The sequence below is a fragment of the Eschrichtius robustus genome, chromosome X (assembly GCF_028021215.1).
Source record: "Eschrichtius robustus isolate mEscRob2 chromosome X, mEscRob2.pri, whole genome shotgun sequence".
NCBI classification, from domain to species: domain Eukaryota; kingdom Metazoa; phylum Chordata; class Mammalia; order Artiodactyla; family Eschrichtiidae; genus Eschrichtius; species Eschrichtius robustus.
In genome coordinates this window covers 28,738,921-28,762,160 of record NC_090845.1, presented here as the reverse complement: position 1 = coordinate 28,762,160, position 23,240 = coordinate 28,738,921, and the positions used below count along the sequence as shown (strand labels likewise).

General features: G+C 35.7%; 1 protein-coding gene across 5 annotated transcripts in view; it reads right to left on the bottom strand.

Annotated features, from left to right (window-relative positions):
- Positions 1-12,049: 12,049 nt before the first annotated feature.
- GK (glycerol kinase) overlaps positions 12,050-23,240 on the bottom strand; it is a 61,799-nt gene continuing 50,608 nt past the window's right edge. For 4 of the 5 annotated variants that reach the window (XM_068533019.1, XM_068533020.1, XM_068533021.1 and 1 more), the window contains 8 exons: positions 20,955-21,033; positions 20,076-20,172; positions 19,316-19,400; positions 18,657-18,777; positions 18,403-18,546; positions 16,984-17,064; positions 14,065-14,151; positions 12,050-12,239 (listed from right to left, as the gene is read on the bottom strand). In XM_068533019.1, coding sequence (XP_068389120.1) covers positions 12,229-12,239; positions 14,065-14,151; positions 16,984-17,064; positions 18,403-18,546; positions 18,657-18,777; positions 19,316-19,400; positions 20,076-20,172; positions 20,955-21,033 — 705 coding nt within the window. In that variant the 3' untranslated portion in view covers positions 12,050-12,228. The remainder of the gene's footprint in view (positions 12,240-14,064; positions 14,152-16,983; positions 17,065-18,402; positions 18,547-18,656; positions 18,778-19,315; positions 19,401-20,075; positions 20,173-20,954; positions 21,034-23,240) is intronic. The other variant, XM_068533022.1, reaches the window with a different exon arrangement.

Here is a 23,240-nt window from a genome sequence, read left to right as displayed (position 1 = left end):
ATATATATATATATATATACGTATATATATATATATATACGTGTATATATATATATATAAATAACTGAATCACTTTGCTGTACAGCAGAAATTAACACATTGTAAATCAACTATACTTCAATAAAATAAAGTAAAATAAAATAAAATAAAGAAACAAAACTCATTCTTTAACCTAGAAACCTGAGTGTAGAGAAGGGAATAATATAACTCTAAGGCCATTCACTTTGTTTCAAGTTAACATCCTACTCACGTGTTTTGGATAAAAGCCTTTTTAATGTCTTTCTACAGCAAAGCTCCGAAAAGAATTTTCGGAGCAAAAGAATCTTTCACTACATCTTCCTGCTTATGTATTTTTAGCATCTATACATCTACAACTAAATTTCTTACTCATAGTACAATGCAAAGCAGAATAGCATTACCTCTCTTAGATAAAAATTAATTTGGATTACTCAGTTCCAAAGTTGTTTATGATTCTTTTCAGAGTGGTGTATTCAACAAAATTTCTTTGAAAAAATGTTTTATTTTATAGAAAAAGAATTCCATTTAAAATACAGTTTACCCAAAAGATACCTAAGGAATAAATTGTTCAAATTGTTGGTTCAACAACTGTTTTATGATGAAAGGAACTTAATCCTATTTGTAGCTTACTAACATTGATGTGAGTGATCGTTTTTTTCAAAGTATACCTTTTATCTCATACAATTGTATGTGGAAAATGTTTACAAATTATTATGTAAATTAGATTATTCACCATTTTCCAGATTAGTTGCGTTTTATATATATATATATATTTTTAAATTAGTTAATTTTTGTCTGCGTTGGGTCTTTGTTGCTGCACGTGAGCTTTCTCTAGGTGCTGTGAGCCGGGGTTACTCTTCATTGCGGTGCGCGGGCTTCTCATTGCAGTGGCTTCTCTTGTTGCGGAGCACGGGCTCTAGAGCGCAGGCTCAGTAGTTGTGGCACACGGGCTTAGTTGCTCTGCGGCATGTGGGATCTTCCCGGACCAGGGCTCGAACCCATGTCTCCTGCATTGGCAGGCGGCTTCTTACCCACTGGGCCACCAGGGAAGTCCCGTGTTTTGTTATATTTGGATGCTAAAGTGCTTACAGTGGATATATGATCAACATGCTGAAGGACTGTAGCAATAAAGAATATTTTCTTAATAACTGTAAAACTCAATATGTAAGAAGCTAATGACAATGATAATAGAGTTTTAAGAAACTTGCTTGGTATTGAGACAATAATGATGGTATCAACATAAGGTACAATTAACACGATTTTGCCTTGATTTGGTCATATTTGTGGATTGTTATAAAGAGGTTATTTCTTTATAATTTTCTAGAACTGCATAGGTGAAGCAGAAACAATAAAATAAGGAAGAACGAAAAATAATTTGGTTGGTATCAGGGAAAATAATGGATGCACAATATTGCCTTGGAATTGGTTGATTCTACTATGTCATCCCAAGAGTCAACTATGAAGAGAGGTATTTTAAAAAGGCTTTTTTAAGAAAATAGGCTAACTATGAAGATCTTTATGACTGAATAAATTTAGGAGAGTATATAATGTGTAATTAGCAGAGATATTTCAGTTTTTAAATTGTTAAATGTTAAATTATAGATGATGAAAAAAATTATCTATAAATCTGAGTTTTTTCATGAGCTGAAAAGTCTAAGAAAAATCAGAGCTGCAGGAAAGTGTAAATGGATTGATGGCTTCACTTAAGCCTTTGGTTTTTATGATCCTAGCATGAAGGCATCCTGGACATCTCCTATTATCACTACGATGCTTTCATGTAATTATGATTACCCAAAACAAGTACCCCAGCCACTTCTGCAGTACACGCTGATGGAAAGGAAGGCTACTTGAGAAGACAGAAAAGCCTGAGTGTTGAAAACAGCACCGCCTAGGAGGTGAATTTGTTTATAACAAGCCAGCTTTTCAAAAGGTAATCAGTCCCTAGATTCTATTCCACATGACCTCTAGGAAGCCGATAAAAGATTTTAGACTACAAGTGATGGACTTTGGAAACATACGGGAATCTTGTATGGTACGCATTGTGATTGGATATCTGAGACTTTTCAGCAGAAATGGCTCCGCATCCATCCATGTTATAATCACTTAATATTGGCATTACAGTGTCCAAAGTATAACTCAATGAAAAAAAAAAACCATTACATTTGAAATCCTGTCTACTATGACCAGATTAAAGAAACCCACGTTAACACTTGTACCTTCACCAGTTCTTCTACCAGTTGTGGGACACAAATCCTTGGCTTGAACTACACAGTTGTTTGGCGCAAGCCAAGAACCTGGGAATGGGGATTTTCTTGCCTTAGTCTTGAAAGGCAACCTTCTTTCTGGGAGGCCCATGCAATTACCAGTGAGTGCAGTTCAATTAGCCAAACACAGTGATCAAAGTTAATTAGGAAACAGTAATAAGCAGCAACAGGCTTCAGAGCATACTAAGCCCTGTGTGTTAGAGGCATGGTCCCAGGTAGGCCTGGCATACATGGGTGCCTCTTTCTGAGAAGGAGGGAAGGGGCACCTGGTGGCTCTCGTGAACACATATACACACTAGAGACATGGCAAAAATTCCCCTCCAATTATTCTTATTATCTATAACCCATAGAAGTCTATAACCCATAGGATGGCTCTGGTTTTGTGAATTATACCTACTTAACAGAAAATCTTAAGAAATTCTCTTATATTCACATGTGATGATGATACTGAAAATATGTACTCTGTGCGTGTGTGTGTGTTTGTGTTGGGAGAGATGAATGTGTATCCCTGCAGGATACACATATACACACATATTTAACAAAGAGAATGAGAGAATTACCCCAACCTGCAGGATGGATATGTAAACATAACACTGAAAAGTCAAGGAAAAATCTAAACAATTTAGTTTTATTCATTAGTCATGACTCTTCCTTTACAAGTCTATTAGACAAAGCAACTAACTAGCAGTCACATCTCCCCGACTGTGAGTAAAGAGAAGTGAAATATCCAGCCATAATGGGGAAAAAGAAATGCAGCACAGGTGAACAGCTCCCACCAACCCACCCTCTCTGCTTTTCTGGGCACCCCGTCCCTCAGTGTGCCACCTCCCTGGTTCCTACTGTGTATGGTTTACTTCTCCAGACAGACACCAGGGTCCTTGAAGGCAGGTTAAGCCCTCTTCTCTTGGGTGCCCTTGAGCTGCTGGCATAGGGCTGGGCACCTGGTAGTAGCTTATCGGTTGACTGATGTCATGGGGCAGGAGGGATGGGCCTGAAGGGAGGGCGACTGATTCCAGCTGAGGAACGAGGGAGGCAGGCGCAGGCCGAGGGCAATGAATGCCGGGAGGGTGGGGGCAGGAGAGTCAGTCGCTCCAAAGGAGTCTGCCCCCCGCCCCGCCCTAGTGGCTCTGACCTAGGAGCTTGGGCTAAAAAGAATAGTTTACAGAAGTAATCCCTTAGAGGGATAAACTCTTAGAGGAAAACATAGGAAGAACACTCTTTGACATAAATCACAGCAAGATCTTTTTTGGCCCACCTCCTAGAGAAATGGAAATAAAAACAAAAATAAACAAATGGGACCTAATGAAACTTAAAAGCTTTTGCACAGCAAAGGAAACCATAAACAAGACCAAAAGACAACCCTCAGAATGGGAGAAAATATTTGCAAATGAAGCAACTGACAAAGGGTTAATCTCCAAGATTTACAAGCAGCTCATGCAGCTCAATATTAAAGAAACAAACAACCCAATCCAAAAATGGGCAGAAGACCTAAATAGACATTTCTCCAAAGAAGATATACAGATTGCCAACAAACACATGAAAGGATGCTCAACATCCCTAATCATTAGACAAATGCAAATGAAAACTACAATGAGGTATCACCTCACACCGGTCAGAATGGGCATCATCAGAAAATCTACAAACAACATATGCTGGAGAGGGTGTGGAGAAAAGGGAACCCTCTTGCACTGTTGGTGGGAACGTAAATTGATACAGCCACTATGGAGAACAGTATGGAGGTTCCTTAAAAAACGAAATATAGAACTACCATGTGACCCAGCGATCCCACTACTGGGCATATACCCAGAGAAAACTATGATTCAAAAAGACACATGCACCCCAATGTTCAATGCAGCACTATTTACAATAGCCGGGTCACGGAAGCAACCTAAATGCCCATCGACAGACGAATGGATAAAGAAGATGTGGCACATATATACAATGGAATATTACTCAGCCATAAAAAGGAATGAAATTGGGTCATTTGTTGAGACGTGGATGGATCTAGAGACTGTCATACAGAGTGAAGTACGTCAGAAAGAGAAAAACAAATATCGTATATTAACCCATATATGTGGAACCTAGAAAAATGGTACAGATGAACCGGTTTGCAGGGCAGAGATAGAGACACAGATGTAGAGAACAAACGTATGGACACCAAGGGGGGAAAGTGGCGGCGGGGGGTGGTGGTGGTGTGATGAATTGGGCGATTGGGATTGACATGTATACACTGATGTGTATAAAATGGATGACTAATAAGAACCTGCTGTATAAAAAAATAAATAAAATTAAATTAAAAAATTAAAAAAAAAAGTTTACGGAAGTAATCCCTCTGAGAGTGATTAAATAAATTACCATAACTCCTGAGACGAAATAGGACAGCCATTAAGAGTTCTTTGAAAATTATGGGGATAATTGTTCAGTTTCAGAGCCCAATTTTCCCTTCCACAGAAGGTGCTAATCATTTTGATTGCCACCCTACCATTTTATTTTACCCATGTCTTTGTGGTCTTTTAAACACGTTTGGAAGGAAACAAATTTCATCCAATTTTATTATTTAGTGCTTTCTTTCAACCGTAATGAACTAGAACCTGGAATAGAATAAAACAGGTCTTGTGCCTGATTTGAAATCCAATATAATGGCAATGATCTTTTCCCCTTGATATTAAACTTAAATCTAGAATTGAGACTTTTCGGCCCAGAAATTTTCTAGCCTTAATATGTAATTATAAATGCGGTGGGCTGTCAGCAGTGCAATTATCTGTTAAAATTTGTGGAAGGTTCTATATTGGAAATAAGACAAGTGTTGAGTCATGGAATTCATAACAGATGTATGGCTAAACAAGGATATAATTTCTAATACACCTTATTTATTCTGAATATTGATGCTTTATATGAGGTGCTTGAAATAATTGTGCCAGAAGATCAATAAGATTTCAGCCCTTTTAATTGGGAAGGGTGTCAGGATAAACAAAATTACAATAATGGACAGTGAGTGGTGGACTTAGATACATACAGTTAGGAGGACGATACACCTTATATTTTTACTATGAAATATTTCAAGCATACAGAAAAGTAGAGAATATAGTAAATACATCCGTACCCCACCGCTCAGTCAAATCTTAAGATTTTGCTATATTTGCTTTAGCTTTTAATTTTTTAAGAAACACAACTTTTCAGGTTCCAGTGAAGTCTCTTGCCCTGATTCCATGCTCTGCCTTCCAGAAGTAACCACCATCCTAAACTTGGTATCTATCATCCCTATGCAAGTTTCATACTTCTAGTTCAACTGTATGTGTCCATACACATGATAACGTCGTTGTATTGTTGTGCAGGTTAAAATTTTTATATAAAGTTTATGAACATTCAAGATCTATGAAAATACCACCTTAAAGTTTGGGGAAAAAAATAAATGATTTTCTACTCTTCTTTGTAACCTCTTATCTTCTAATTTTTCTAAGAGCAGCATTACTCTGATTTCCAAACAAACAATTTGATCAAAAGAATTAAATGGACAGGAATGCTCATTTTACAAAGCGCTCCCTCGGCTGTTGAGAAACCAGTGATGTAGAGTGTGAACTTGCAAACATTCACTGCCATTTGAAGTAGATTTACAATTATTTGAAGAGGTAGATGACAAACAGACCTATTGTTTCCTCCTATAAACAGTAGTAAAGAAAAGGAGGTGGTGGTAAATTAATGAAAGGTTAAAGGTTTAAAATGAGTTTGAGGAGAAAGAAGATGATAAACAGATGAGGCTAAACCTTCAAGAAAATTAGGAAACAGCATAGTTTCGTAACTAGAAGTCAAGTTACTGGTAATTATAGTGATATGACTTGCTTAATACGTTCAGAAGACCACCTCCTCATTTATCAAGTCTTTGGGGAAAACGAGTTAGCTGCATCCTTTTTATCACTATATTCTCTTGGACAGACCATGAAAACGCCTGGGAAACTGAATGGGAGCCCAGATCTTCTACTTCATCATAATCTTTTATGTATCAGTGACTAAAGCATTTTTCTTATTTCCAGTATTAGATACTTAAAAAATAGTTAATGAAAGTGAAATAAAAAGGAGATAAATTTATTAACCTCCATTTTTCAAGGAGCAAATAAAATTTATTTCCTTCAGAGGGCTCATTTCAGGGACTACAAGTTCACATGCCATCAGGGACTGGTCATGTATATTTATTTTACATAAATGCAAATTAAAGTTACATTTTTATTGAAATATAATTCATATACCATAAACGCACTCCTTTAAAGTGTATAATTCAGTTTTTAGTATAGTCACAAAGTTGTGCAATCATCACCCCAAAAGAAACCCTGTCCATTAGCAGTCATGTCCCCTTTCCCCTCCCCCCAGACTCTGGCAGCCACTAATCCACTTTCTGTCTCTATGGATTTGTCTATTTTGGACATTTCATACAACTGGAATCATACAATATGTGGCTTTTTGTATATGACTTCTTTCACTTTGTGCAGTTTTCAAGGTTCATTTATGTTGTAGCATGTATCTGGTACTTTATTCATTTTTATACCTGAATAATATTCCATTGTATGGATATACCAACTTCCACTTATCCATTCATCAGCTGATAGACATGTGGGTTATTTCCTTTTTGGTTGTTATGGATAATGATGTCATGAACACTCATGTACAATGGCCTCTGAATTTAAGTTCAAAAATTTAACATTAGTTTTGCAAATAGTTAATATATTAACATGGTTCAATATTACACACACTAGCAATTAACACGGTTCAAATATATAACTTTTATATGTTTTTCCCTATTCCTGTCTCCCACATGCCTGATCACTGCGTTCTGTTCCAGTACTATTTAACAGCTTCTTTTTTTTCCCCCCCCCACATCTTTAATGGAGTATAACTGCTTTACAATGGTGTGTTAGTTTCTGCTGCATAGCAAAGTGAATCTGCTATGCGTATACATATATCCCGATATCCCCTTCCTCTTGCGTCTCCCTCCCACCCTCCCTATCCCACCCCTCTAGGTGGGCACAAAGCACCGAGCTGATCTCCCTGTGCTATGCAGCTGCTTCCCGGTTTCTTTATGTGTCCATCCGGCATAGGCAAACATCCTAGTTTTTTCTTTTTTTTTTTCTTTTTTTTTTAAATGGAAAGGTAGCACACTTATGCACTCCTCTGCACCTTGCTTTTTCACTTATCTTGGATGTTTCCATGTTTCTAGACAGCGTCCCCATGCTTTTCTAAAGCTACATGTTCTATATTGTGTGGCTGTAGCACAGTTAATTTAACCAGCCTCCTTTTGATGAATGTTTTGGAGATGATTTAAATGATCTGATATTTATGAAATCCACTTGTAAACTAGTCATATCATAATAAGCAACCAATGACATAAATAATATCAGGTTTAATAATGGGGAATAAAAGAAGCTACTTAATTTTAATACTACACAGGAAAACTGAAAAAGGCCTGAGGCTGCTTTTTAAAATAAAATATTGTTATCCTCAACTATTATGCTGTCAGGTAGAACTAGTTACCTGAAATAGGATGAAAACTGGTAAACAGAGATATTGGTCTAGTTGAGCAACTTGTTTTTAAACTATCTTATGCTTCTCAGAATATTTATCTTTATAGTCCCCAAATTTAATTTAATAGGTCATTTTCACTAAATCTGATGACAGGGAAACCTTTGGAAACACTTGCGAGAGTTTTCTGTCTATGATACTTAACACAATTTATACTTTATCATAAGACCAGAACTAAGATATGTACCTATAAAGTATAGACCAAGTAGCAACCAAGTTGGTTTTAAAAAAGCCACTCAGTTTTCCACTAATTGCCTGTTATGTGACCTTACAAATTGTTAGGTTGCTAGAACGGATCAAGTAAACTTCATTATTTAAATATTATTAGTTAAAACAAGTTATTACAAAGTTCTAGTTAAAAAATAATTTTTGGAACACTTGTAACATTGTTGGTGGGAATGTAAAATGGTACAGCCACTGTGGAAAACAGTATGAGGACTCCTCAAAAAAATTAAAAATAGAACTACCGTATGATCCAGCAGTCCCACTTTTGAGTATATATCCAAAAGCATTGGAATCAGGATCTTGAAGAGATATCTACACTCCCATGTTCATTGCAGCATTATTCACAATAGCCAAGATATAGAAATGACCCAAATGTCCATTGACAGATGAATGGTTAAAGAAAATGTGGTATATGCATGCAGTGGAATCTTGATCAGCCTTAAAAAAAGAAGGAAATTCTACTATTGTTAACAACATCGATGGACCTGGAAGATATTATGCTAAGTGAAATAAACCAGACACAGAAAGAAATACTGCATGATCTTACTTCATGTGTGGAATCTTAAAAAGTCAAACTCATAGAAACAGAAAAGAGATTGGTGCCTAGCAGGGGCTGGGGTGAGGGGGAAATGGGGAGTTGTTCAATGGATATGAAGTCAATTACACAAGATGAATAAGTTCTAGAGATCTGTTGTACAACATAGTGCCTAGAGTTAACAATACGGTATTGTGCACTTAAAAATTTAAGAGGGTAGGGCTTCCCTGGTGGCACAGTGGTTAAGAATCCACCTGCCGCTAAAAATAAAATACAGTGTGTGTGTGTGTGTGAAAAAAATAAAAAAATAAAAAAAAAATAAAATAAAATGTATGTGAAAGAGCAAGAAAAAAAAAAAAAAAAAGAATCCACCTGCCAATGCAGGAGACACAGGTTCGAGCCCTGGTCCAGGAAGATCCCACATGCTGTGGAGCACCTAACCGTGCGCCACAACTACTGAGTCTGCGCTCTAGAGCCCGAGAGACACAACTACTGAGCCTGTGCGCCACAAGTACTGAAGCCTGCGTGCCTAGAGCCCATGCTCCACAACAAGATAAGCCACCGCAATGAGAGGCCCGCGCACCGCAATGAAGAGTAGCCCCCGCTCACCACAACTAGAGAAAGCTCGCACGCAGCAACAAAGACCCAATGCAGCCAAAAATAAATAAATAAATATTAAAAAAAATTTAAGAGGGTAGATCTCATGTTAAGCATTCTTAACACACAAACACAACAAGCAAAGGGACATAAGAAAAATTTTGGAGGTGATGGATATGTTTATAACCTTGATTGTGGTAATGGGATAATGGGTGTATGCATATGTCTGAACTCATCAAAGTATATACATTAAATATGTACAGTTTTCTGTATATCAATTATACCTCATTTAAGCTATAAAAATAGTAATTTTTGAACTTCTATTTACGATTAGGTAGACACTGTGAGGTAAATACTACCTACTAGACTTGCCAATACTGTTACAGTTTCTGTGCTATGACATATTTTGATTGGTGGTTCCTCCTAAATAGCTATCATTCTTCATTCCCACATGATACAAAATACCCATAAGCCAAAGAACTGACCTTTAGGCATTTCAAAAGAAACACACTAAAAAATTCTAAGATATTATTACAGAAGCAAAAATGCATTACTTATATTACTGATTACCTGGAGAACAAAAGGTTGAGGTGTTGGCTATTGAGTTCAGAGAACAATGGTGTACTTCACTCCACCAAATCACCCAGGTAGAGAGAAACTGAAGCAGAGAGTGGAACCAGTAGGTCATGGTTAGGCATGACCACAAGACCCTATTGATAATGGCTGCTGACCTCAGCAGGGTATTTTCTGGATGCTGAGATGGGACACTGTAGTCTTTTCTAACAGAACGAGTAAGGTGCTCATCATTCCAGAAACTACTTCTTCGGCTGTAGGTTAATTCTTCAGAGTGTGCCTGATCAAGTGCTAACAGCTGAGCTTCACGTTTCCTGCAATTTCTTTCTCAATTTAACTTTGATCTAAGTTCTAGTCTGTAAATGAGAAATGCAAGTAAGAATGAGGGTTGATTTATTTTAAGCAAATTTATCATTAAATATCAACGTATATAATTTCAAACATTTATAAATATTGCAATTTATAGAAAATTAATGTAATCTTAAAATTATTTGAACAATGATTTTCACAACTATTTACATTAACTCAACCTACCTTTGTAGAAACATAATTATGTTTAAAAGTATCCTTGCTACAAAGTAATAATTTCATAGTACCTTTCTATAATATTTATGTCACTAAAGTGGCAGCTGTATCAATAAAACCCAGCAGATTCAATAATTTAGAAACAGCATAATCAGAACTGCAAATGAAAGCTACCATTAATTCCAAACAAAACAAAACCTTTTATATTAATATATAAATACTTTCCCATTTTCATCACTGATTGAAGAAAATAATTAGAAGGCAGTATCTTCTTGTTTGTAGTAAACAGAAATTAATTTTAAGATATTTTAAAATTGACATTAAGAAGCTAGATTAGGTAAGTTTTTACAACACATAACATTAAATTTTTTGAGAAATTCTTGGTTTTGGGTGGGGGGAGAAAGAAATTCTTGGTTTTACTGGAAGCCATTTCTATCAATAAAACCTTTTTCTTTTTTCAGTTGTAATATGACAATAAGCAGAGATAACTATCTGTCATCTCAAATAGAAATTTTAATTGCTTATCAGCAATTGATAACATACTTGGGTGGAAAGAGATTCTTGGCTTTTTTTTCCCACTTAAGTATTTTAACCTCTTTTGACATCCCCTCAAAAGGATCCTAAATATGTCTAAAATTACATCAAAGGAAAAATAACTTTATATGAACTAGTGCTTGTATTTGAAAACAATATTTGCTGTAGTATTCCAGTTTTTTCTTTTTTTCTTTTTTAGCATATAAAAGTATGGTATAAGAAATTATAGCCACAATAAAGTACATTTTCTTTTATTGACATAGAACATATACTTAAATTTTAAATGTTGGCTCTTTAAGAAAAAGTTTCTCCTGGTAAATAATATGCGTAACCATTGCCCAAAAATGTATACAGCTGTTTTCTCCAAAATATTTATACACATAGAGGTCCACTTAAGACCAGCCCCATTATAACCTACCGAATACAATGTGCTCTTAATTTATAAATGGGCTACCCTCAGTATATAAAATATAAAGGCATGTATGTTACACATACGAAGTAAGAAATATACAAAGGAGAGACAAAAAGAAAAAAAAGAAAGTGTTCTTCCCTATAAGATTCAGACAGAAATTCAGTGTAATTAGTGAGAACACGTACTCTTTTTATAAATGGGCTACCCTCGGTATATAAAATATATAGGCATGTATGTTAGACATACAAAGTAAAAAAATATATAAAAAGGAGAGATGAAAGAAAGAAAAAGGAAAGTGTCCTTCCCTATAAGATCCAGATAGCAATTCAGTGTAATTAGTGAGACCACGTTAAATACAATATATGAAGAATTTTCAGTTTTGGCAAATACTTTTCAGAGAAATACCTAAGCAATGAGGGTACTAAATTTCCATTTTAAGAATTTAGTAGAGGCTTCCATTTAAACATTCAGTGAAGATGTTGTGGTCTCCCTAATATGCAGAAAAGAGGACTTTGGGTAGGGGGGTCTGTTAAAAAGAAGCAAACAAAAGGTCACAAATTTTTAGCCCGTTAGTAACAGCCCCTTAATCAAGCATGTGTAGTGCAGGAATCAAATCCTGGCCCATCAGAGTTTGAATATATGTGATAAAGATTCCAATGGACAGGATCTGAATTCTTCCTAGATCTTAGAGGGAATGAGGCAGGAAATGATGGCAAAGGAGTGGGTCAGCCCCAAAGGTGGCTGGTCCAATCTTAACTACCGATGTTAAAAAACACACCATATGTTTCTATAGCATTCTTTCTGCTGCATTTTCTTTATTTCAAGCCACAGGTCTACTTGGAGGGTCATGCAGCTAGTGGCTTATAAATAAAATCAGAGTCTATGAGTAGTGTCATCACATTAAGAGACAGAATCACTGGATTCTCTCGATAGGTAAAGAGCTCGCATCTTTGGAATCCATGAGTTGGTAGTGTTTATGGCATACCTAAAATGGGGGACAAAAATCATATATGTCAATAATAATATACATGCAATTCAGGAGTTAAAACAATGAAGACAATTAAATAATTTATTGAGCTAGAAATTCCATATGATTCCTAAATATTGCTTCACAAGTAAAAATGCAACAAATATAACTGAGTCAATTCCAAAATTAGCAAATAAACACTATTGCTAACTGTTTACCAAGGCAAGCCATCCCCATTCTTCTCAAATCTCAGCATATGTTACCAAGAGAGATCCTAAAGATGGCAATCATATCTATTTTGGAAGCCTAGGAATTTGGACACTTACTGTATCCTTTAGCTTAGAGATATGCTACATATCCTAATTTTCATAGACCAAGCCTTTTCATTCTGTACTGGTATCAAAGGGGAAACAGAAGGGGAAAAAAAAAAATCAATGAAAACATTCAGCTGCAATGTTATTTTCTTTCCTTTTCCAGACCATCATTATGCAGCCAAAAAAACTCATGGTAAAGAAAAAAAATAGAACTTTCCCTCAAACAGCATTTAAAAAAAAATAAATTTAAGCTACAGTTCTTCTGGGGAATATTTGGACTGTTCCACCAAACATTCCCAAGAAGCAGAAAGAAAATAAGCATCTGCTAATTCTGTATAGATTTATGTATACAGAAGCCCTTTGTAAGGTGTAAAGCACTAATACCAACATAAGGTACGATTATTATGGAAGCAGAAGATTTGAACAAATTTATCGTGAACATGAAGAATATAGAAAAAGGCAATCTAATTTTAAATTCTCATGCAAGTAACCCAAATTTTATCATTAATTAAAAGATAATTTAATGTTCTGCTAATGTAAATAATTTTCATCCCATTTCTGCTGATGTAAATAACTTTTCATTCCATATTTGTATATAGCACTTTGGTGATGATGTCAAGCTGATTAACGCTTGTCAGATTTCTATAAACAGATATTCTCCCATATTAATAAAAAATTTTATATTTTACACCCAGGTCATCTTCTAATTAATTAAGAAAAATAATTTACCTCTTTCCTTAATTAGGAAGATTGTTAAAACGTTTCACTTTCTTGGCAACATATGAAATACATCATTTCCATTTAGGCCATTAATTTGAAGAAAAACTGAGAGCTATCATCAGCAACATCTTCCAAAAATGATTATTATATTTAAATTAATACAGGTTATGCAATGTGTTTTATAAAATACTGAGCAATTTTACTCTTATAAGAATATTCAGAAGTTAATATGCAAAATAATAATTCAGTTTGAATTTCGACCCCAATTTATTTCAATAATAATTTTTTAAAAAGCTTCATTTCACCAAATGTATTCTCTTAACTAAAATAAAAGTGATGGTAAATTTTCCCTAGCTGTAGAGTTTTACAGAAACTCTGCTAACATACTCTGGCTGAAATTCTTACCAGAATTGAAATATTAAGACTTGTGTAGCAGATTTTCATTAAGTATGAAAAACAACTTATGTACATTTGCAAGCCAATTTAATTGATTTCAAATACTATAAATTTCATCTATCACTCTGAACGTCCTTTCATTTAAGCATTGACAGTAGTACTTTCACTTGTGCTTATTGTTGCAGCTGACAGCAGAATGTAGCCCCTCAAAGAAAATCATCATCTACTAAAAAGAGAATAAAAGCAGAGTCACTGCCCCCAAAGATCAATTGGTCTAACTAATTAGACCTTTAATAGATTTTCCAGGTTCCTAAGAATAGGAAGAAGGAAAAACACCGAAAACTTTCTGCTGAGTCATACACAAATACATTAATGCTAACTAATACAATTGTCTAATGTAAAGAGGAACTGACCTGAGCGGTACCTTGCTCCGATTAACATTACCATGCTACTCACTATAAAAAAGCCCAAGGGTAGACTACAGAAGATACTAGGGTCACCTGTGGTCATCCAAGTAGGAGGGAATTCCAGTCAAGCAAACCAAAAGAGAGACACATAATTACAATATTTGTGTTAAGAATCACATGATAGCAAAAAAAAGTTATAAAAATAGTATATTCATAAAAGCTAGCAAAGAGTTATTACTTCAAATCAAAAACAGAATCAATATTGGAGGTTTATGACAGTCAACAAACAATACAGATAGCATGCCACAAGTAGCCAAGAACATAGAACATACAGACCAACATAAACCTTCCACTGGCAAAGCCAAAGCTGATGGAGAACTTTTTGGGAGGCTGTTGATTTTAGCTTTCTTGATTCTTCCCCAAAAGATACTAAATGAGCAATCCAATTCCCCTCAAATTCAAATTATAGATCCTTTGGCTATCAGAGAAGAGTTATATTCGTCTACTGAAAATGAATTTCAAACCCTACTGGTTTCATTTTCTTTTTTAAATAGACTTGGTGTATAAGGAAATGCACCTGAATATTAATGTTAGTATAATTAAAAAACCAAACTGTATTAATCTACATTTTAAAATATTGCCTGAGAATACGATTGTTTTGATATTTTCCAACCTGAATTCTCTTGGAAGCCCTTCCAAGAATAGATAGATAGATAGATGCTTTTCTTGAATATAAAAATTATATATCTAGAATATTTAACACTCTATGAAAAAATATTTTGGTGGGTTTGGAGTACAAAGCCAAGAAGTCATCATTTATGATAAGCTCTCTCCAAAAAATATCAAACCCCCAATCACTTCTACAACATTTTAAACATATTGAATGTATGTTAAAAATTCTGTACAATCCATTCAAATATAGTTATAAACAAGAAAATAAATATGAATGCTTCAAAACTGGCAAAATGCTTTGGAAATTAAGCTAACATAATATTCTTCCCATAAACTAAACCTATTTAAAGAGGACAAGAGACCAGGTAGCAATTCCAATATCCTTTCAAGATCATCAAAATAGGATTCTGTCTGTACTGCTATTATCAGATAGCTTATTGATAAATCATACAGTTACATAGCTTATATTGCTTAAGGAATACAATCAGCATTTCACTAACTGAATATTATTAGCCTGTTTATTATACAGTTTAGAGACTCTCAAAATATTATACATGAGTGCTTTTCATAAATCTACTCAAAAGTTTTTTCAAACTTTGCCTTAAATCCACTACAGCCCAACTGAAACAAAAACAAAGTTTGAAAAATCGAAAGCTCTCAAAAAATCAAATTACTTTATCATCAATGCTGATGGCAGAAACAATAGAATCATGTAATTTTCTTTTATCAACTTTTTCTTGGCATTTTAAATTCACTGACAGGTAAGGTAAGCAAACAGAGAGAAAACGATCAATTGGTTTTGTGGGAACTTTGCAATTAAAATTATATCTTCAACTGCAAGGAAGGAGAAGGATGTGTGGCATTGACGTGGAGGCAGCTGGGGCAGTGGAGTGCGGGAACAGGTAGGATTGTGCCATCTTATTTTATTTGGCCATGCCGCGTGGCATATGGGATCTTAGCTCCCTGACCAGGGATCGAACCCCAGGCCCCTTGCATTGGAAGTACGTAGTCTTAACCACTGGACCATCAGGGAAGTCCCTATGCCGTTTAAAAAAAATCTAACTTGTCAAAGAAATCATATAACTCATTTTCATTAGCCATTAATTAAGGGCAACCAGGAAATAAATCGAGTGCACGTCTATCTTTCAAAGCAACTAGCACTGTGCTACAAAAATACCTATGATTGAGAAGTTTAGCTATAAAGGGTCTCAAAACTGCAAACAGTCTTAGCAAGAAAGGCTTTGCCACTATCTTAGAAAGAAAGGTGAGTCTCAGGACAAAAGATTTAAAGAAAATGGGTATTAAGCTTAAAGCTTATTTAGGAGAATAAACAAAAGCTTCAAGTAGGAACATCCAGGACTGAAAATACAGATCACAGTGATCTGTGGTACTAGATGATCCCAGAAGCTTCTCCTAAAAGCCAGATACATTACAAGTGGTTCTATACTCGCTTTGGGGTTGGAAGGCAGGCTATATTTCATTTATATTCTCTTCTCCATTAAACTATACGCTTCAATATATTATTGACCATTGTTTCATTCATTACGTTCGAAATCTTGCATTTAGCAAAGAATTAAAATATTATGCCATATTAAAGGCATGTTTAAGGCTGTTTCTATATTAAAGGCAGCTCAGGGCTGTTTACAATTAAATGGTTTACTTAAGGCAAATACTTTCCCACCTAAGAGACTGAAAAAAAACAGTCCTCTATGTTCTGCCAAGAGCATTTGCCAATTATGACATTTCTAATTTACTATGTTTGGTACTTTTCTTCCTCTGATTCCAATGAGTTCTCATAACATACACTCACTAAGGGCTTGGAAGCAGTCTAGGAAGTAGTGAAATATATTCTGAAATTAATACAGCTTTCGGTTGGTTCAGGTCATGAAGACAGCCCCCCAGAAAGGCAAAGTCAGACACTAAGAAGAAGAAGAAAAAAAAAGTCTAGTTGATTTTTTTTCATTAAGAAGAGACTAGAAATAATTTTACTTTTAGAAAACTAAGTTATCAATTGAAGTACCAGGAATAAACTAATAAGGAAAGGTATGGCAGGACAGAGTTAAGTATGTATATCAACATGATAATTTACATTTTATGTTTAGAACTTTAAAGTGTTTTCAAAACATTAGAAACTATAAGCTTATAATAATGCTTTTCTTCAGAGCAGCCTTGCTAAGTATAAATGGCCAGATACTTAAAGAAGCGATTTAACATACTAGGGCAAAGTGGCAATAATAATAAAAACATTTTTACCACTTTCTGAAGACTGAGTTGTAACCCAACCCATTGACTTCATCACAGCTTTCTTCCACGTAGAATAACGAATTTCACTTTCTAGACACAGAAGGTAGGAAAACCACACATAAGAAAGGCAGTTTACTGAGATGTTCTAAGTACCACACTTACGTTCACTCAGCGTTCTTTTTTTTTTTTTTGCTGCACTGTTCAGCATGTGGGATCCGACCAGGGATCGAACCTGCGCCCCCTGCATTGGAAGCATGGAGTCTTAACCACTGGACTGCCAGGGAAGTCCCTCACTCAGCATTCTTGACAAATTGTTACACATATTAAACTGATGTTTGTTACATTGTATTAAGCTGACATGGAGTTTTACCAGGACTCAGATTCCGGAGACTATGGTTGCTAGTGACTACCAGTGACTGGGAGAGAAGCTTGCTTGGAAGTTGAAGGGAAATTCAGCCTGGTCTGCACCATGAAGGGAGATGGCGAAACAGGCTACCTGCTAACACCAGGCCATTCACAAGCAAGTGGTGATGAATCAGAAAGGGGAATCCTACTTGACCTATTTTCTCTTTTTTGGGAGGGTGGAGGAGCTTGGGATATCATACAAAATCCACGTTGACGTTATTTTATACATAGGTTTTTAAAAAGGCTTAAAACCAAATTCAATATATAAAACCTTATTTTCATACACAAAGTTTAATACAGGTATTGGTCAGAGCTTGTGGCTTAGCTTTGTTTATTATGACAGTAAGACAAATATTTAATGCTCATTTATTTAAACTGTTGCTGCTTTTGTCAGGCTAGCCCTGCTGTGTTTAAAAGTTATCAGAATATCCCTTACCCCACATAATCCTGCCCTAAAACTGGCCACTGGCACCAAAGATGATCCGATGCAGACATGAGGGGTCGGTGGCCGATATATCTCCCCTGTCACTGTCAGGAAAGGCTACACTAACAAGCTAGAACTGATAGTGTGGCAGTGTTATCCCCCTACATGAAAGGACTGTAAATGCTAGAAGTGAATGGTAGAAAGGTGATTATAGAAGTTTTTTTTTTTAAAATAGGGAACTATTCCTCTCATTCACATTCATTCAGTGTATCCAAATATGCTTAGTAGCCAAACCTGAAACAGTAGCATTTGCTATCTTATTTACTTTCTCAACTTATGAATAAACAGAAAAGCAAACTCTCTCTCACTTTCCACAGTATACCAATCTTCAATCTTTACAAGTACCCTCACCAAAAGGGAACTACTGTATAGCACAGGGAACTATGCTCAATATTTTATAATAACCTGTAAGGGAAAAGAATCTGAAAAAAAAAGATATATATGTATGTATAACTGGATCACTTTGCTGAACATCTGAAACTAACACAACATTGTAAATCAACTATACTTCAATTAAAAAAATGTAAAAAAACAAGTACCCTCAGCGTTGATCTGAGGTTCAAACCGCTCCATTGTGACAGCTGACAAGTCCTCAGGTTCCAGACTCCAAACGCCAACCCCTTCTGCAGCCCCTGCTGCCATGGCAGCTCCCAGGGCAGTTGTTTCGGGCATCGAGGGCTTCACTGAGGGGAGAGAGCTACATCAGTATCTTTGCAGTTACATATGCCTAAAAAAACCAGTTCTTCCAAAGAAACATTAGTCTTGGAGTTTAAAGGAATGAAGGCTTACTAACCTACTGGGATATACAGAATGTCTGCTTGTAGCTGCATCAGAATTTTGTTGTTGGTCATTCCTCCGTCTACCTGCAAATGGCTGAGCGGAATTCCACAGTCGCGGTTCATGGCGTCCAAAATCTTAAATAAACCAATGCAATGAACATAACTAAAGTACTCCATAGTAACATCTCTGAAAATAGTCATCTTCTACTCAAAAACACTCAAAAGCTCCCCAAAGCCTGCAGAATAAAAATTTAGATTTCTTAGGCTGGTCTTCTAGGCCCTCCTTGATCTGGTTACAACCAACCTTTTCTCTCACCACACCTCTGCACTCACCCCTATATCCAGTCAAGCCAAACAGTTCTATTTTGCACCCTGATTTCCTGCCATGGTGCCTATGTTTGTGCTACTATCCCCTTTGCCTAACATGCACCACTCAGCATCCCCTCAACTGTAAAATGCCCAGCGCCTGGCAGCTAACAGGAACTTAGAAAGTAATGACAGCTGGGAAAAGAACAAAAACTTGCAGTTATTACATTAATGTTTAGGCAGACTTAATTTTTGATTAAATATTTAGTAAGCTTATAAATTTTAATAAATTTCTGGCATTAATATATAATTTGTTTAGGAATAATAAAGGTGGATTAAGTACAAGAAAAGGGCCCATATTTATTACCTCTCGAGTTTGGAAACAAACAGCTTCTAATGCAGCAAAAGCAATATGGCATTTATTGGTGAACTGAGTGAGCCCACAGATGATCCTAAAAATACAAAGATTTTTAAGATTAGAGTGGAATAAATGAGTCATCAACTGGAAATGTCCTAAATATGGAAAGACTGAATTTGGTAGGTAGAAATGTACAGGGGGGGGGGAAAATAGGACATCAGAAAAAACAAAACTGGACATAAACATTAAGTAGCTTGGAAAGTCCTTATAGTCTACAATGCTGCATCCACATACGAAAAAGTTCAAGATCTATCCGAATAGATGACAGTAATATAAAACCAAATCAATATTCATCTAGATGATGTCCCTTTGAGACATAACTTGCAGGTGCTTTGAAGATAAAAGATAATAACACTAACATGAATATGGATATGGTGGGGGCTTATTTGTCAGGTGATTTATAACTTCTTGGAGGTTTTTTTTTTTTTTTTTTTGGCCATGCCGCATGGCATGCAGGATCTTAGTTCCGCAACCAGGGATCGAACCCGTGCTCCCTGCAGTGGAAGCTCGGAGTCATAACCACCAGACCACCAGGGAATTCCCAACTTCTTGGAGTTTAAAGGTTCTGAAATTATACTTGCCAAGTGTAAAAGGTTTCCTCAATACTTTAAAATCGTTTGAAAATAGAAAACTATTAACTAATAAGTTATTAGCTAATATAGTAAATAAATCAAGACTGACAAAAGCATACCTTATTTTCAATTCTTACCCTCTTGCACTGGGCTCCCAATAAGGTGCATATAGCCCTGAAAATGCTGGGACGAAATAGCAGCCATAAGAAGTACCTACTTCTTTAGCAAGTTTTTCTAACGTTAAAAACAAACAAACAAACAAAAATCACTCTACTATATGCTACTTATTTTCGTCAATAAACACACGTGTTTAAAAAATTAGGACAGAGCTTTTGGTTTCCTGTTATTTAGTACAGCAAAATGTTCCTAATTACAGCAGAATGTGAGGAACAACAAAAGCAAATTTCTCCACACTGAATACCCCCCAGTAAAATGTAACCCAGCCCAAGAAATAAAGGAACTGGATTAGTTTCGTTAAGGTATTTTAGCTTATTTCCACTATTTTTAAGGTTGCTGACTAGCAGACGAAGAAGTGGCCTTCAGTGTGTCCCTAATCAGAAGTGTGTTCCTGATTGTCTCACCTTCAGGCAAAATTAAACAAGTAGATGGAGAGTGGGTGGGGGGTTCAAAATAATTATCCATTGTCTGAAAATAGCCATATTAATACATAAATTACAGGTACTGGAGAGTTTTAGTTCTCACTCTAATAAGACTTAAAGCTTTTTCTCATCAGATAAATTTAACTGCAGATTCTGGCAATCTTTGGTGTTCAGTTTTACACTTGGGTGATTTTTATGCCCTACCGTGCCAGTTTATTAATAGCCACCACTAAGGATGTCAATTTGTTTTCTAAATCTTCCCAAAATAGTCTTTTATGTGTAAATCAAACTCATAATAGGGGTTCATATAATTTAATGTCACATACGGGGCAAAGCACATGTATTAACAGATTGCAAGGGGAAAATATTGAAAATTCTTATTATTTAGATTCTAGCCCTTCGTTAGAGCATACTCACCAATTTCCTCAGAGGTCTTTATAATTCCAAGATTGTCCCTGAGCCAGCGAATAACAGCACCGGCTATAGCTACGGAACCCTACGGGAAAAAAGGAATCCGAGACAGAATATACGTTATCACAATAAAAAGTTTTGATTGAGCATATTCTCTGTGTATGACACTACCAGATGGATAAAATTCAAAAATTTCAACATTGGGACTTCTACAAATATCATAAACTAGGTCTTTTACTACACACATTGTTTATCTAGGGCATTACAGAAGTTTTTCACGGGACAGAGAAGAGAGCCCTCCAGTACACCCTTGTGCCTGTGCCCGTAGGTGGACACCAGTGTGTTGAGCAGTTTGCTTCTTGTACAGTTGTTCTATCTGTTGCTAAACTACTGAGGTATATTATCACCCAGAGTACATACCCATCTTATCCACAAAGTTATTGGGAAAGGCCACCCTGAGAGTTTTTTCAAGCCCATTTCCCATAGCTAACATTATATTAAATCTAGCAACCACAATAAAAAAGTTAGCAAAGAAGCTAACTACAAAGTAATTGTTCTTTCCAACAAAATCACCAAGGGATGGGGTGGAGGAGGTTGTATGGCTACGACAATAAGGAAGAAAACACACAGTTTGGAGTCAGATGAACTAGTTTGAGTCCGAGTTCTAGTTCTTAACTGCTATGTGATCTTAGGCAAATTAGTTAGGCTTTCTGAGACTCCATTTATTCACCTATATAATGGTGGTGACTATAACAACAGTTACCTAAAGAAATTACGACGAGGCTCAATACAGGAAGTATACAGGAGTACACAGGAAGGTTCTTACTGAATGTAAATATTAGCTTCTTTAATTCTTTAAGTGTTAAAAAAGTATCAGCCAAATTCCACTGACTGATGTATGGGTAAATAAAATGTAGTATATCCACACAATGGAAAATTATTTGGCCATGAAAAGACATGAAATTCTGCTACAACATGGATGAATCTTGAAAACATTATGCTAAGTGAAAGACCATATACTGTATGACTCCATTTATATGAAATGTCCAGAATAAGCAAATCCAGAGAGACAAAGAGTTGGTTAGTGCTTGCCTAGGGTTGAGGTGATGGAGTTATTCTTTGGGGTGATAAAAATGTTCTAAAGTTAGACTGTGGTGATGGCTGCACAACTTCGTGAATATACTAAAGAACGCTGAATTACACACCTTAAAAGAGTGAATCATGTGATATGGGAATTACATCTCAATAAAGATGTTTGTAAAAAGATTCTGGGGGCAAAAGAAGTATCAGCACAAACCATTAGGAATTCCAAAAAAAAAGTTTTTTGGTTCTGATGCTTCATTCATATAGATTATTTTTTTCCTTCTGTTTTTCTTCATATAGATTATTAATGTAAATTACTTCCACAGAGTCACCCCAAACCAAAACATCAGGTAATATTAAGTGTAGGAAGCAGAATGTTTTTTATATGTCGCCTGCCTCCCTGTCCCCAATGAAATTAATTGAATTACAAATGGTTACCCTTTCTTGCCATCAGTTTTCAGGATGTAAACAAACTAGATGCTGAACATGTTGATACATCCTATCATTCATAGCTGCTGTGAGAACAGGTCACTATATGCTACTGAAAAGCTGGCAAAACATCACAGTTGCTCTTTTTATACAGTGAATTTTCAGCTATAAAAAATTATTTGAGGAACAGATTTGACATCCCTGTGCAAATATAACCAGACTTTAAAAATAGGACAAAGACAATTCAGCAAACACCTGACAAGGGACTCTAACCCAATGTCTCTCCCGCCCCAAAAAAGAAAGTTCTTAATACACTTCCTAATTTTGATATATTATATATTTAGGTACAGAGTGGGACCATCAAGGAGAACTAAGTAAATTGTTTGCTTTTGGAGACAGTAGTTCAACTCTCACACATCCTCTGGAAGCAAACAATTCAGAGATAGTAGCTGCCAAAGGCTAGAAAATATATAAGATTTTCTAGAACAGTGCTGTTTAATAGAAATATAATGTGAGCCACGCATGTAATTTAAATTTTCTAGTTACCATATTTAAAAAGGTTAGATTAATTGTAATATATTTTGCTTAACCCAATATATTAAAAATATTATCATTGCAACATGTAATCAATATAAAACTTGAGATCTTTTATTTGTATATATTTCACTAAGTCTTTGATATCAGGTATATCGTTTATGCTTACGGCACATCTCAATTTGGACTAGCCACATTTCAAGTGCTCAGTAGTCAGGTGTTGCTAGTGGCTACCATACTGGACAG